A 16,276-nucleotide genomic window follows, 5' to 3' on the forward strand; every position below is an offset into this window, starting at 1 on the left:
AATTTTACCACTTGTGTCTGACTATAACTATGACTTGTAAATTATGAGTCACTTTGTATATGTTTCCCAAATAGGAGTATAATTTTAAATGAGAACAAATATTAAATGAATATCATACAATTCTAAAATTGTTTTCCGTTTGGCAATTATAAAAAGACGTCAAATTCTATTTTCATTTTATTGATTACAATAACAAATGTATTAAGGTATATTTCTAAAAGTGGCATTGGCTGATTTTAATAATGTATTGACGACTAAAATCGATACAGATAGATTTTAAGAGCCGTACCTAAAGTGTGTAAGACATGCTTTAATTGTGACCACTTAAACATGACTGGGGTTGTATTATTACACAATTTTATGATAAAAAGTTTTAATCACTAATTAATTACTGTTAACTCTGACTATAAATTGTGCAATTGATAATTAATCATAAATTAATATAATCTGTTTTAAAATAAATAAAAAGTGTTTAGAAGCTTTGACGAATTTTATTTTATTTATGATATTATTATTCAATTTGTCCTTAAATTAAGTAGACAATGTTTAATTGTCATCAAAGACATCATTCGTCACAATAAATAAATTAACAGTTTTTTTTCAAAAATTATAAGCATTAAATGTAGACTTTTTATTTATTTATATAATAGCTGTAAATTTATACTTTTTCATCGCGTCAAATAAAAATTTGATGTTAACGTTGTGGATCTTCGAACATCCTAATATTCTCGACAATATTTCAAAGCTATAGACAGATATTATTTCTATTATGTATCGTGGTTTTGGTGCCAATATTCCAAAATCGGTTCAAGAGCATTTCACATAGTTATCAATAATCTAATAATGATTAAGCAGTTTTGAACCTGACCTCTTTAGATTTTGCTGAAATATTTTTATTATATTACCTTACTAAACATGCTTTCCTCAATTTTACATAAAAATTAAGTGGCGTGTTTTTTGGGTGGACAAATTTTCTTCCATAACGCCTGCATTTGAAAAACTGGAAATATCTTCTATTTACTTAAATAATAATAAAATAGCGTGCTGTTCAGAGTATGTCAACTTTTATCAACAATTAGTATAAGCAATTAATTTAGTTAGTTAAGAGGTTACACTAGTTTACTTCGAAAATCTCTACGTAGAAATGAACATATCCATAGTAAAATTTCACAATTAAAATTGTTACATTTTCTGAATTCATTCATATTCATATTTTTGAAAATTGAAAGAAAATTGTGGTACATATTGGGATGTAAAAACAGCTTTTATGGAATTTTAATAAACCTTTCCATAGTAACAATTAGTATACTTGATTATGATATATTTTATAAAGAATTCTCTGTATCTATCACCTTGTATAGATAATATGGAAATTATACTAATTCTCTTATACTTTCTTTTACACATTTTTCCTATTTTGAGCTGTAACTAAATATATTTATATTTATTCCATAAAATTTTTGAGTTTCTAATAAAAAATAATAATTTTTCAAATTCTTAATGATTGGTATTTTTATGCATATTATGTATGCCTTTTTTAGTTCTGGCTTATGATTTATTTTTATTTTTCCATTAAATTTAATTTTATTAAAACAGCAATAACAAGATACGTCTTCTCATTTCTGCCATTCATTTAATTAACTGGATAGAACTTATAATTTCGTCAGCTCAGTTATTTTTAATTTTTAGTTTAAATACATTACAATATTGAAAATTGAAATGTTCTGTTAACTAGATGAATGGCTTACATGAGGGAAACTTTTCAGTTATTTTTTATTTAGTGCACCCAAATTGCACCACAATGTATAGAAACTTCACTATAAACTATTCTTAAAAAATTTTTAAAAACTTTTTACTACTAAAATTTAAATGGAAGGAAAAGAGCCATGATGAGATTTATTGCACTAAATGTGGTTTGAATGGAAGATTTATTGTAAAAATAAAAAATTATGGCAAAATTGTCAAAAAAAATTATTTATAGAGATAAACGATGTCGTGTTAAACCATAAATTTTTAATTATTTAGTATAATAAATAGAAAAATGGCACAGAGACGATGTAGTAAAAACAAATAAAAATTACTGTGAAATCTAAATTGGTCGATTGGGCATGGAAAGCTCCAATGATAACATAAATACGATAACATTGAAATGGTTTTGTACTGATTTGGTTAGAGTGATTCTCGTGCAGTTGTGTACGTATACATGTATGTACGTGTGATTGTCTTCTAAAGAGTTAGGAGCTTATTGTGGGATTTCTTTTTCCTCAGAATCCTGGCAGACGAGTCCACCCAGACAGACTGCCAGTCCAACTACACAAACCGCATTTCCAGACCCTCTCTCAGGTAAAAACATCCTTCTATTTATTTATTCTATATTGCTGTGTTCTTTGTTTTGTAAGGTTCTGCAGATGATGTTTGTTTTTCATACGCTATGTGTTTTATAGTAGTGTGTGTGTGTGGAAGATTTTTTAAAAGCACTACGTTCAACTGAGAAAAATAGATAGATAGTCTTCTGAAAAGGTTCCATTTTTGAAGATGTTCGAAAATCACCTATTTGGAAAAAGGCTTGTAATTATTTACGATGGCTTATTTAAATAGAAATGTTGTGCATACTAACTTTGTTACGAAGATTTCTGTATATAATTTCTGTTATTAAATAATTGTAAAATCAATTGAAATAAGCATATAAAAATGTTTTGTAAATTGGTAAGTGAGAGACTAATTCTAAGGTTTTCTTGTAATAGACATGCCATGACAAATAAATAGGTAATCCTTTTATTATCGTCACAATTGCATATCATTCTTTGGTAAAATTACAGTAATCTCACAAATTTCGTATTACCTAGGTGCAGCCCCACCATTCAAGACCTAATGACATTATAATGTATTTTCAAAATTACAATTTTGTACATTCTACAGTTTCTCTTTAGTGCATTGGTGAAATCAACACATAACTGACAAAATTGAAATATTTTATTTAATAAAATATGGAGTCACGAGCCGAAATTGAAGGTATTAGGATAAAGGAAATACTTCGGTTTGCTATTTAAAATTTCACAAGAAACACTTTCATTGAATATTTACATTATTTTTTTTATTTAAATTATTTAGCTTTAAACATACCTTCCTTTTCTTTCATTTGGTGTACGATATATAATGATGTGTTTTCAGCTGGCGCATCAGGAACGCCGCTTGGGGGCGGCGGGGTCAGCGGCAGCAGCACGGCAGTGGCGTTGGCGGGGGCGGGGGCTGGGGCCGTGTCGCCGCCCACGGATCCACCAGTATTTCAATGTCCACGACGTCCCAACCTGGGTCGCGAGGGCCGACCCATCGGCCTCAAAGCCAACCACTTTCAGATTTCCATGCCACGCGGCTTCGTCCACCACTACGATGTCAACATACAGCCGGACAAGTGCCCCAGAAAAGTAAGGAGATTATGTGTTGTGAAGCAAAAGCTTCAGTTTTTATAAGGTCTTCTGTTAAGATCTTTGTTTTGAGTTTTAATGAACATGCACAGAGGGGAAGTTTTAAGTTAAGTTTACATAAAAATTCAGTGGCGTACTTCTGCCTTTAGATACAAAAGGATCTGATATTTTGGGTAGACAAATTTTCTTCTATAACTCCTGTATCTAAGACAGCGAATTTGAAAAATCCAATTTTTCCAATATCTTCTATTTACTTAAATAATATTAAAAATAGCGTGCTGTTCAAAGTATAAGTCAACTTTTATCAACAATTAGCATAAGCAATTAATTTAGTTAGAATTCTTTGTATCTATCACCTTATCTTTCGCACCTTCTTCTTATTTTGAGCTGTAACTGAAACAAAATTAAAAAAAAACTCTCTTATACACATCTATTTTAAAATAAATAAAAAGTACTATCTGTTGAGAATCTTTAACAAATTTTATATTATTTATGGTATTATTATACAATTTGTCCTTAAATTAATTAGACAACGTTTAATTGTAGATTTAAGTCATCACAGACATCATTCGTCATAATAAATAAACCAACAGTTTTTCTTCAAAAATTATAAGCATTAAATGTAGGCTTTTTATTTATTTATTTATATAATAGCTGTAAATTTATACTTTATTTTCATCGCGGTAAATAAAAATTTATTCTCGATAATATTTCATAACTATAGACAGATATTATTTCTATTATGTATCGTGGTTTTGGTGCCAATATTCCAAAATCGGTTTAAGAGCATTTCACACAGTTGTCAATAATCTAATAATGATTAGGCAGTTCTGAACCTGACCTCTTTGGATTTTGTTGAAATATTTTTGTTATATTACCTTACTAAACATGCTTTCCTCAATTTTACATAAAAATTAAGTGGTGTGCTTCTGTCCTCAGATACAATGGGACCTGACATTTTTGGGTGGACAAATTTTCTTCCATAATGCCTGTATCTGAGACAGTGAATCTGAAAAACTGGAAATATCTTTTATTTACTTAAATAATAATAAAAATAGCGTGCTGTTCAGAGTATGAGTCTACTTTTAACAACAATTAGTATTAACAATTAATTTAGTTGGTTAAGTGGTTACACTAGTTTACTTAGAAAATCTCTACATAGAAATGAACTTATCTATAGTAAAATTTCACTTGAAATTTAAAATTGCTACATTTTTTGACTTCATTAAGAGTTCACATTTTTGAAAATTGAAAGTAAATTGTGGCACATATTGGGATATAAAAACAGATTTTATGGTATTTTAGTAAAACTTTCCATAGTAACAATTAGAATACTTGATGTATGATATATTTATAAAGAATTTTCTGTATCTATCACCATGATAATTGGCAATTATACTAATTTTCTTATACTTTCTTCCACACATTTTTCCTATTTTGAGCTGTAACTGAAACTAAATTAAAAAACTCTTATATTATCTATTGTTCCTTTTTTATATTTTCATGCCTGGTTTGCAAGGCAGGATTAACAAATTAATATTTCTATAATTCTAATTTGGTCAACTTTATCCCAGCAATATAAATCTTGTCACAATAAAAATCTGAAAACTTGGGATATTTAATAGGTCTTCATTTCAAAGACTTATCTCCGAAACTGTTTTATGGACCCCCAAATGAACCCCCAGAAAGGGGAAGAATTTTGTATAGAAATTAAATGAAAATGACCCACGATTTTAGTTGTAATATAAGACTGTTCTTTATGGTTTTCTTAGAAGCAATAGTTGATAATTATGTAAAATTTGTTAATAGTTTTAAAACTGTGATGATATAGGTGTTAATATGTCCTTAAAAATACATTTTCTCCTGTCTCATCTAGATTATTTTAGGAGATAAAATAATGAACATTATTAACAAAATTTAATTACTATGGAAATAGTGTATCACTATTATTTTTGAGCTGCTTACATATTTTATCAATACAAACATTCCCCTTCTTTTTTACAGACTAATATGTGACTTCATGTACTGCAATTAATTTAAAAGCATCTTTAATAAACCCATAAATCCTTAACATAAGTGTAAACTCATTTATATTAAAATGCCTTTTCCCAGCAATAGAAGAATTAGAAAAATTGAACACTATATCTTAAGACAGACTAACAATTCTATATGAAATGATAGGATCATATTTTTGAAGCAACCATGTACTTTATGTGCATGTTTAATGGATCCGATGTTGATGTGTTTCACCACTTCATAGTTTTAATAGATTTGTCTATGCAGGTTAACAGAGAAATTATCGAGACGATGGTGCACGCGTACGGCAAAATCTTCGGCAGTTTGAAGCCCGTGTTCGATGGCCGCAACAACCTCTACACCCGAGACCCGTTGCCCATAGGAAACGCTCGGGAGGAATTGGAGGTGACGCTACCTGGGGAGGGCAAGGACCGATTGTTCCGCGTAACAATTAAGTGGGTCGCGCAGGTTTCACTCTACGGACTTGAAGAAGCTCTCGAGGGTCGTACCCGACAGATCCCTTATGAAGCGATCCTTGCCCTTGACGTGGTAATGCGTCATCTCCCTTCCATGAGCTACACACCAGTGGGGCGCAGCTTTTTCAGCAGCCCGGAAGGCTACTATCATCCTCTAGGTGAGTCTCACATATTCGTGTGTAGTATGGATCAAGACAATCTTAACAATATTTTAGTAAGAAAGAGCTTGGTGATGTTTAGAAGAGAAACAAGTTTGTGTTAAAGAGGTAATACTGTCATTGGTTTACATGTTCATGAGATTATTTCACTCTTTATGTTTTAATTTAGTAATGTTGACTAAAACTAGTCATACATATGTAAGTATACATTCAAACATAATAACACCATACACATAATAATTTTACATAGATAATTAGATAAAAATAAAACGAATATATTTAATTTAAATTTTATTATTCAGTAATGGCCATAATTATAGCAATAGTATGTGAAGTATATTAAAAATTTGACTTGCGTTATTTAAATTGGATTAATATTTTATTGATCCATGTGAATTTCATTTGAATACATTAAAAAAAAGTAGGCAGTTATAGACACTGCCGATAGAAGTGAAAACTTAGAACTTTTAGTATTAAAATTTGAAATTTCATAATGTTTGAATTAAATTTATCATCAATCTGGTTTTCACACCTATTGACACTCCGAGCAACAATTTTATGCATATTTATATGGTTTTTTATTATTTAAATATATTACAGGCTGTATAAGATCATAATAAAATATAAATACAATTCAATTGAAATAACAATTAATATACAAACATATTATTTATGGATAGTATTTGTATTTACTTAAATTTTAATGTACTTGATTTTTAACATTATTTTAATTGTTTGCATCATTGTCATCATTAATTTCAACAATACTTAGACTCTTTGTACTTTTAATTATTTCATTTTGTTCTAAAAGAGATACAATAGACTAAACTAAAGTAAGAAATAAAAATATCTAACTATCGCGTAAAAGCGGCATTGATTGTTGTTTTATGTTCTGTATTTCTGAGTTTTCGATCATTGGACATATTTAAATAAATTTTTCACTAAATCCATACAATTTCACTTATAAGATATACACAGCACTATACGTCAACTGTATAGCTACAGATATACTGGTATAAGCATGTCGGTGACGCGAACTCACGAGAATAAACTTAACTTAAAATAGTAACTTCCAAACAACAAAAATGAGGCGCCATTTTAAAAGTCTAGGGATATTATTTTTATCAGTTTTAAACACTAGAAAATGCCAATATATTGTCTCAAAAATCTTGGAGAAGGTGTGTTTGAAATTATTCATGTTTTGCTCATCCTAGAGTAATTAAATTTTGTTAACAATTTAAATGTTCATTGTATTGTTAGTATTAAAAACTGATTCAACACTTTAACTTATCAATATTAGTGAATTCAATACTTGATAAATTTTGTTTGGGTTTCAGGAGGCGGACGTGAGGTGTGGTTCGGCTTCCATCAGTCTGTACGACCAAGTCAGTGGAAGATGATGTTGAATATTGACGGTAAATAATATGTTTTCTAATATTTTGATACGTTTAAATATTGTTCAGACTTACTATAGGTCTATTAGAGACTCTATTGTAGTAATAGTAGAAACATTTCAACAACTAACTGATGAATTAAAGTAGATTTACGTCCAGTTTTTACTTTATTTTACTTTCATCTTAATGAAAAACTTATTTTCAAACTTGTAAGTCTTTATTTATTTGTTTTATAGTCCTTGAAGTAATAAATACTCGCTACTTACGACTAGCAACATTGTATATAACATATGCTTAGTTAACCTTGAGGAATAAATGTGATAATTACCCATACAAGATGAATTATTAACGTTATGACATGATTTTATAAAAATGGTTTGTGTTTTAGTATCGGCCACGGCCTTCTACAAGGCCCAACCAGTGATCGAATTCATGTGCGAAGTACTCGACATCAGAGACATAAACGAACAAAGGAAACCACTAACCGACAGCCAAAGGGTGAAATTCACTAAAGAGATAAAAGGTCTCAAAATCGAAATCACACATTGCGGCAGCATGAGGCGAAAATACAGAGTTTGCAACGTGACCAGACGACCCGCCCAAATGCAATCGTACGTTTTTGATTTGATTAAATTAAATCGTGGTATATTAATAAACGTTTTTCAGTTTTCCATTGCAATTGGACAACGGTCAGACCGTGGAATGCACGGTGGCGAAATACTTCTTGGACAAGTACAAAATGAAACTGCGGTATCCTCACCTTCCGTGCTTGCAGGTCGGCCAGGAGCACAAGCACACCTACTTGCCCCTGGAAGTGTGCAACATTGTGGCAGGGCAGCGCTGCATCAAGAAACTGACGGATATGCAGACCTCGACCATGATTAAGGCCACAGCGAGGTATGTACATGCGTTTTGGTGAATATGTTGTCGTTTTGATTAACGTGTACGCAAAGATCCGTACCCTAATTGGATGAAGAGACACTGATCAGAATTCTATAAAATCAGACAGAATATATCGCCTAAAACAAGAAGAATATTACTTAAAACATTGTACAAAAAAGTAAAATCATATCTACCTACACCAACTCAATAATAATTGATTGATTCAATAATAATTGATTGATTGATTTAGGTCGGCGCCAGACAGGGAACGTGAAATCAACAATCTGGTCAAGAGGGCCGATTTCAACAATGACGCGTACGTACAGGAATTTGGGCTGACGATCAGCAATAACATGATGGAGGTGCGGGGTCGTGTATTACCCCCGCCCAAGTTACAATACGGCGGTCGTGTTGCGTCCCTCAGCGGACAGGTGGGCTGGCACGTTAGTTTCCACTTGTTTACATTTTTTTTAGTTAGTAGTTCTGTCGATGGAGATCACGAATGTATATATTTAGTTTCCCTTCAGAATTTGACACGCCATGGCATTATAAACAGCTTGTGATTATGAAAATCTCAAGTGTGAGTCGAGTTTTTTACATTGATTTTGCCAGGGTCTAAACTAGTGATTTATTTTTACATTATAGTATTAAAGTACAAATTATTTTTAAAAATATTACTAATATTAATGATTTTCATATATTTTTATTTTAATTTTATAATTGGAATATATTTGTGACCTCTTTCGACATAGTACATACATTTCCTATTATTTTCGACCACCTATTTTTTGTGTGTGCATCGGTCTCGGTGTTAAAATACACCCACTATTAGGATAGTTTGATTGTGAGTATTGTTTTGTATATGTCGAGTTTATCTCTTCTCGTGTATATCTTGCGCGTTCGAGTGTGTGAACGATGGATGTCGATAACTTGCACTTGTTGCGTGATCGTTTGCATTTGATGTTAAATATGTATTATTATTGGAGATAGTTCCTATTTTAAATGTAATGTGTATGATGCATCAGTTTGTATTTGTGTTATTGTCATTACTATAATATAATCAATATTTAATCTATATGGAGAAGAAACTCGTGATATTAAGAGTAAAGTTGTCTTTGTTATAAATATTTTTTTACATAATTTATTCTATTCTAATAAGTGTTAATCCTATTGTAATCAGTATTTTTTATTTCACACATAATAATTTTTAAAATTTCGAGCACCTTAATCACTTATAATATTATTTAAATTAAAATGGATGAAAGGTTTAACAATTTTATAGTTCACATTTCCTTACCCTCTAAATTCTCACATCACATGATCACCTTGTACGAGATACAGGTACCAGCGGTATTTAATGTTTCAGAGCAAACAACAGGCGATGCCCAACCAAGGCGTTTGGGACATGCGAGGAAAGCAGTTCTTCACGGGCGTCGAGATTCGTGTGTGGGCGATAGCGTGTTTCGCACCTCAAAGGACGGTGCGCGAAGACGCACTGCGCAACTTCACGCAACAGCTGCAGAAGATCTCGAATGATGCGGGCATGCCCATTATCGGACAGCCATGCTTTTGTAAATACGCCACGGGACCTGATCAGGTTGAGCCCATGTTTAGGTACCTAAAAACTACGTTCGCATCACTGCAGCTGGTCGTCGTCGTTTTGCCCGGAAAGACTCCGGTATACGGTGTGTGATATTTATATATTTCTGTTGGAATGTAGAATGTAAATTTGGGTTTAAATTGCAGCCGAGGTCAAAAGAGTGGGTGATACCGTGTTGGGAATGGCGACGCAGTGTGTCCAGGCGAAGAATGTAAATAAAACGTCGCCCCAGACTTTGTCTAATTTGTGCTTGAAGATTAACGTCAAGCTGGGAGGTATCAATAGCATCCTGGTGCCATCTATCAGACCAAAGGTAATTTTATACGAAATTATTACTGTTGTTTTTAAAATTTTATATATTAATTTATTTCAGATATTTAATGAGCCAGTGATATTCCTGGGCGCCGATGTGACACATCCGCCGGCAGGCGACAACAAGAAACCTTCCATCGCGGCAGTGGTGGGCTCAATGGACGCGCATCCGTCGCGTTACGCCGCCACGGTGCGCGTTCAACAACACCGCCAGGAGATCATACAAGAACTGAGTTCGATGGTCCGCGAGCTGTTGATCATGTTCTACAAATCGACCGGCGGTTACAAACCCCACCGCATCATCCTGTATCGCGACGGCGTTTCCGAAGGTCAATTCCTGCAGCTGCTCCAACACGAATTGACGGCGATCCGCGAGGCCTGCATCAAACTGGAGGGCGACTACAAGCCGGGCATCACATTTATCGTCGTGCAGAAGCGCCATCACACGCGTCTCTTCTGCGCCGACAAGAAGGAACAGTCGGGCAAAAGCGGCAACATTCCGGCGGGTACGACCGTCGACGTAGGCATCACCCACCCGACGGAGTTCGATTTCTATCTGTGCAGCCATCAGGGTATCCAGGGCACGTCACGGCCCAGTCACTATCACGTGCTTTGGGACGACTCGCACCTCGACTCGGACGAATTGCAGTGTCTGACGTACCAGCTGTGTCACACGTACGTGCGTTGCACCAGGTCGGTTTCGATACCGGCGCCAGCTTACTACGCCCATTTGGTGGCGTTCCGTGCCAGGTACCATTTAGTCGAGAAGGAGCATGACAGGTTAGCATTATGTTATAATAAAAGTGCCGATATAAGCTGGATTTAGATGTATCTTTGTATTAATTAATTATTTATTGTTTCAGTGGTGAGGGATCCCACCAGTCGGGGTCGTCAGAGGATCGTACTCCTGGTGCAATGGCCCGCGCCATCACCGTGCACGCCGACACGAAAAAGGTCATGTACTTCGCCTAATCGTCGCCATCCCGTAACAGGATCGCGTTCTCGCTGACCCGCCCGTCGAGCGACGCACTTCCGGGGACGCGCGGCAGGCGTGGCTTCGGTGTCCGCGACTTGTGGCTGCGGTGTCGATGCCGCATTACATTGTTATTTTTACATTTCTTACCTTTAATTTAATTTATGATTGTGTGGTACAAATTTTTTTATATACATTTTAGGAGTAGTGTTATTGACGAGGAGGGGCAAAACGGTGTATTTATAACAGGCAGACTTAATTTGGTGACCGTTGTAATGTTGTGCCTTTCAATTTAGTTTAACATATTTTTGCGGAGCTGCTCAATTCTTTAAATGTCCTTCACGCACCACGAAGTGTTATTCTGTTGCTGTTGCTTTTGAAAACTAAATCTAGTCATTGTTGTCATTTACTTAGTTTTTAGCCCAAACACCCATTTATTTATGTTTTATGTCTTAAAGTGCCGACGAGAGGAATTTGCCACGATCACGAACTTAACTCTGCTATTGAAAAAAAAAAGGAAAAAACAATGCAATATTATTCGGCAGCATTCGGAAACCAAGAGGCAGGGACGTTGAAATCCGCGGACAACATTTACAATTCACCCCTTTTTTGGTGTATCGTCTGGCCGGTTATTATTTGTGAATGTCGGTATTACATGCGTATCTGAATTGCTGCATTGGGTTGATTAATAGCGTTTCTATTCATAGTCATTATTTAGTGTGTATTAAGGAAGTCTATATTTTTGTTTGTCGGGCCCGCCGGCACACGAAAACTCTGCTGATGCAAATGAAGCTTTAATATATATTTTAACGATGATATGGAGCTGGTCCAACTACTGATTACATTATGGTTTATTTTGTGTCGTTCATTAACTCAGTGTCTTGATAAATTGAGCTTTACTTCAATATCCAAAATAATATTTTAGAAAATTCAGATAAACCTCAATTTTATGCAAAATGGCATGTTATTTGATCTCAGAAAGATTATTGTGTTATGAAAATCTGACATAAAATACGCATAAAATGTGTATCTATTTTAATAAGATTTTTATTATTAAAACATAGTAGTTGGATCGTTCTCATACAAAGAAATGTAAGTTTGTATCTCCAAACAAACCAATTACCCCTTATTCCTGAAGTTTGATTGTAGATATGACGGAAGTTGCAGCTTGCCATGTGCTATCAAAAAATACATTTAATTTGTAGCAAAAATTTACCCCGAGGGATTTTGTATAAAAATGTATAGACTCGAATTTATATATTGAAATTGTCAAAACATTTGTATTTTTTGATGGCATTTGTCTTAAAACTTGGAAACGTGACCAGAACAATTGTACGATTATGGTCTTTTTCGAATGACGCAAATTAAACAAACAAAAACTATGGTCGTGCATTTGGCTGGAACGTTTCCTAAAATGCACATACTTACACGGAAAATATTGGGTGCTCTATAGATTTAATCAAGTTGAATTTAAAAAGGAAACAAAACGAAGACAAATAATCTCAAGTTAACATATTATTTATTCATATCTTTTTGATCTATATATCATAGTCGAGATCCAAACTCATGTCTAGACAATAAATCAAACATGTCTTGTTTAGACAACATTCCATTTTTACCTTAGAACATTGTTTATTTTTATCGTATTATTTCTTCCAGTTCTGCGGTACTTAAAATTGTATTAAATATCTTCTGTTGTGTATATAAAATAACTGTTTAGGAGATTCCATATAAATTCACAATGTACATATGTCTATTGACCAAATTGATAAATAAATAATGTTCTAAACGAAATCGACAGTCATAAGAAAATATAATTTTGATTATTGAATCAATATAAGATGCTGTATTTATTATATTTTAAGTTTTTGGTATTAGTGTAGCACTAGCATTAGTTAATGATGTTCAATTTTTTTGTGTTTTCCCTTTTAATAAACCTCAAATTAAAAAAAAAATACGTATATAAACCGAATTAAGGGAGTGAATATAAAGAAAGACAATAATGTTGACATTATTTTAATTGACGGCTATAATATATATCCCCCAAGTGTAACACAAAAAAGTTGAACATCCTAAAATTTCGTGTCTGATTTTTTAGACATTAAGTAACTAAGGGAAAACATAGAAGTAATTAAATAGATTATCTATACATATGCATATACGTATCAGTTCTGTAAACCAAGCACGATATTTACACAAAAAGCAGCGATAATGAACAATTATGAAGGTTGCATTAATTTTAAATAAGTAGACAATCATCATGTCCAATAGTACCATTAGCGTTGCTTTTTTTGTAATTCCCCACAAGAGTTGAAAGTGAGATATTAAGGATTTTATTGGTTGATTGAATATTGTTATTTTGACAAATAATGTGCGTTGTATTATTCTTTTTACACTTTCTTTTTAGCAATGAATAATAAATATGTACCTATTTATTTACGCAGTTGTTCTAAGCTAGTTATTAGATTTTAATTGTTTGATTAGTAATCAAGTTGCATATCACTGTTGAATTAAAGCAAAAAAACAGATGGCGAATTGTTTTGTAGCTTTTAAGTTTATATTGTACCTTTGTACCACTACGGAGTAAAGCTGCTGTGTATCGGATCATTCGAATTATTTTTTTTATTTAAGTTACACTTCGAGATGCCAATGAAATTTATTTTGTATTATTTTTATTAAGGCTTATAATATTATGCAATTCAATTTACTCGTGTAATTTTATCTCAATAAATTATTACTTAATAAATTTTTGTTTATTTCATGTTCTTGTTTACTTTGTTTGTTTAACTGGTGATGAGTGTGCTCAAGTTGTTTTGTTAGGGGAAGACGCATGGAGCAGGCGAAAGATTTGGTGTGCCTCATACGTCAATTTCCAGATTGTTGAAACGGTACGTGGGGACTGGTGATCACACCAAAATTCTTGCCCAATGTTTCTCGTTGCTATAAACACAACACAACCACAGGAATATAATTTAAGTACCACCTTAGACATAATTGTAGTGGGGTGGGGCATTTCGAAGCGATTTAGATATACTAAAAATAATGACAACCTTAGTGCCGTGCGTTACATTATAGAAGTTCTGGAAGAATATGTCGTACCATATACTCTTTATATTGGTTCTAATATTCTAAAGGATAACGATGATTGACCACACACTGCTCATGTGGTCCAATATACCTTACTGCACTTGAACATATCTTCAGGGGTCAAAGGTAGAGCAACTTTAAATAACTTTATGTACATTTAGCCTTCTTTTATTTAGTATCTAGTAGCATATCCATTAATGTTAATAACTTCTAATTACCTTTTTTTCATTGATTTTGGTAGTTTTTCAATATAATCGTTCGAAATTTCTTTCGAGTGATTTTGCACTTATTCGTAGAGTTATTTCATATTTGATAGTCTTTTTGCAGAGATTTTCCGATAAGTTTCTTCTCGAAGGTTTTCCATTGGATTGAGGTCTGGATTTTGTGCTGGCCGTACTGAGAAGCGAACCATTTTTTAACTAACTTAGACGTATATTTTGGATCGTCGTCGTGCTGAGAGGTTCACCTTAAATTGATGTTACCTTCATCAAATGGAAGCATATGATTGTAGAGAATGTCGCGATAAACAAAACGATCCATTATCCCGTCTAACTTAACCAGTGGGCCCATTCCAAACCCAGAAAAACATACCAAACCATAACGTTTCCTCCACCATGCTTCACAGTGGGTTTAGTGTACTTAGGATTACATTTTTCATTAATTGGTCCTCTCACCTATGAAATACCATCAGATCTGAATAATTGGAGCCGACTTTCCGCGGAAAACAAAATTGTTTTCCATTGCCCATCTGTCCAGTTCACATGTTCTCCTGAAAATAGTAGTTTCGTTACTCTATAGTTTGCAGAAATGAAAGGCTTCTTTGTTGCTTTTCTACCATAGAGACCAGCTCTTTTTAGTCTCCGTTTTATGGTACTCACCAACATACTGAGTTCGTTTATAACAAGCGTTTTTGTTTTCCTGACCACAGTGCTGTTAGTCTTGCGTTTTCTACTTCTTTTGGGACATCTTCCAATGTATTCCTTCTGTTAAAATTGGAAATCGTCCTTGAAATGATCGATTTGTTTAAATTTAAATCTACTTCAATTTTACTCTGTTTTTCACCATTTCGGAACTTTTCTACAATTTGTTGTTTAATTTGTATCGTTAAATGGACACTTCTAAGCATTTTTTGCTTTAAGGAACGATGTCGAGCACAGAAATAAATTATAAAATCAATTGTATTGAATATAGGGTTTGATTGTTTTACTTATGAACCCTGTTCGAAATAAATAAAGAATACAATGATTATGTTTTTTTTAGGTGGTGATAAAGTAACTATTCGAACGTCCAACTTAAACAAAGTAGACTCAACGAATTGATTTTGAGTATGAACGGACGATGTGAAGCTGTAATTAATAAATAAGTAATACAATAATATAAACAATTCGAAAGAAACGCATTTTTATTTAACAAAATACTACGTACCTTTAGAACCCCTGTATTGTGTCAAACGGATATCAACACCACTGTCTTAGTTAGAACTTCGGTTCTATAAAATCCCTTGTGGCTACTTATGCAGTTACAAACCACAGTTTTAATGAAGAAGGAAGGCTTCTTAAAATTCACTTATTTACCACAGAATCCGGTGTTACCGTTTCCAGTTTGAATTCACTTTCATAGTGTAACATCGTCGTAAGCTTTGATATGACAATGGAATGCCGTAATATTCAGTAAAAAGTCGCGATTTTGCTCAGTCATAAGAAGTAATAGTGAGACTTCAATGGTTGTATTAGCTAATCACCATTTAAAATTCAATTTTCCGACCAGTTATTGTCTGATCCCAACATTTCGATGTAAATTAATCACGTGTTAGAGACAAGAGACTTCGCAATTCAGCCTTTTATTCTCAGACTTTGACATATCTCAGTGATAAATAGAAGTAGAATGGAATTTTGTAGCTCTGGACGAAATTGACCGTTTTATTGGAACAATGTCAAGACAGCCGATGGGTTC

The 16,276-nt window shown here is 33.2% G+C and overlaps 1 protein-coding gene across 5 annotated transcripts in view; it reads left to right on the plus strand.

Moving 5' to 3' along the window:
• Window positions 1–13,997, plus strand: part of LOC109600055 (protein argonaute-2) — a 33,789-nt gene extending 19,792 nt beyond the window's left edge. For 3 of the 5 annotated variants that reach the window (XM_049962786.1, XM_020016124.2, XM_049962790.1), the window contains 11 exons: window positions 2,269–2,343; window positions 3,172–3,425; window positions 5,709–6,075; window positions 7,413–7,490; window positions 7,858–8,080; window positions 8,136–8,366; window positions 8,602–8,794; window positions 9,718–10,036; window positions 10,098–10,264; window positions 10,325–11,043; window positions 11,127–13,997. In XM_049962786.1, coding sequence (XP_049818743.1) covers window positions 2,269–2,343; window positions 3,172–3,425; window positions 5,709–6,075; window positions 7,413–7,490; window positions 7,858–8,080; window positions 8,136–8,366; window positions 8,602–8,794; window positions 9,718–10,036; window positions 10,098–10,264; window positions 10,325–11,043; window positions 11,127–11,235 — 2,735 coding nt within the window. In that variant the 3' untranslated portion in view covers window positions 11,236–13,997. The remainder of the gene's footprint in view (window positions 1–2,268; window positions 2,344–3,171; window positions 3,426–5,708; window positions 6,076–7,412; window positions 7,491–7,857; window positions 8,081–8,135; window positions 8,367–8,601; window positions 8,795–9,717; window positions 10,037–10,097; window positions 10,265–10,324; window positions 11,044–11,126) is intronic. The other 2 variants (XM_049962788.1, XM_049962789.1) reach the window with 2 other exon arrangements.
• The last annotated feature ends 2,279 nt before the right edge of the window (window positions 13,998–16,276 follow it).

This window comes from Aethina tumida, chromosome 2 (genome assembly GCF_024364675.1).
Source record: "Aethina tumida isolate Nest 87 chromosome 2, icAetTumi1.1, whole genome shotgun sequence".
In the NCBI taxonomy this organism is placed as follows: domain Eukaryota; kingdom Metazoa; phylum Arthropoda; class Insecta; order Coleoptera; family Nitidulidae; genus Aethina; species Aethina tumida.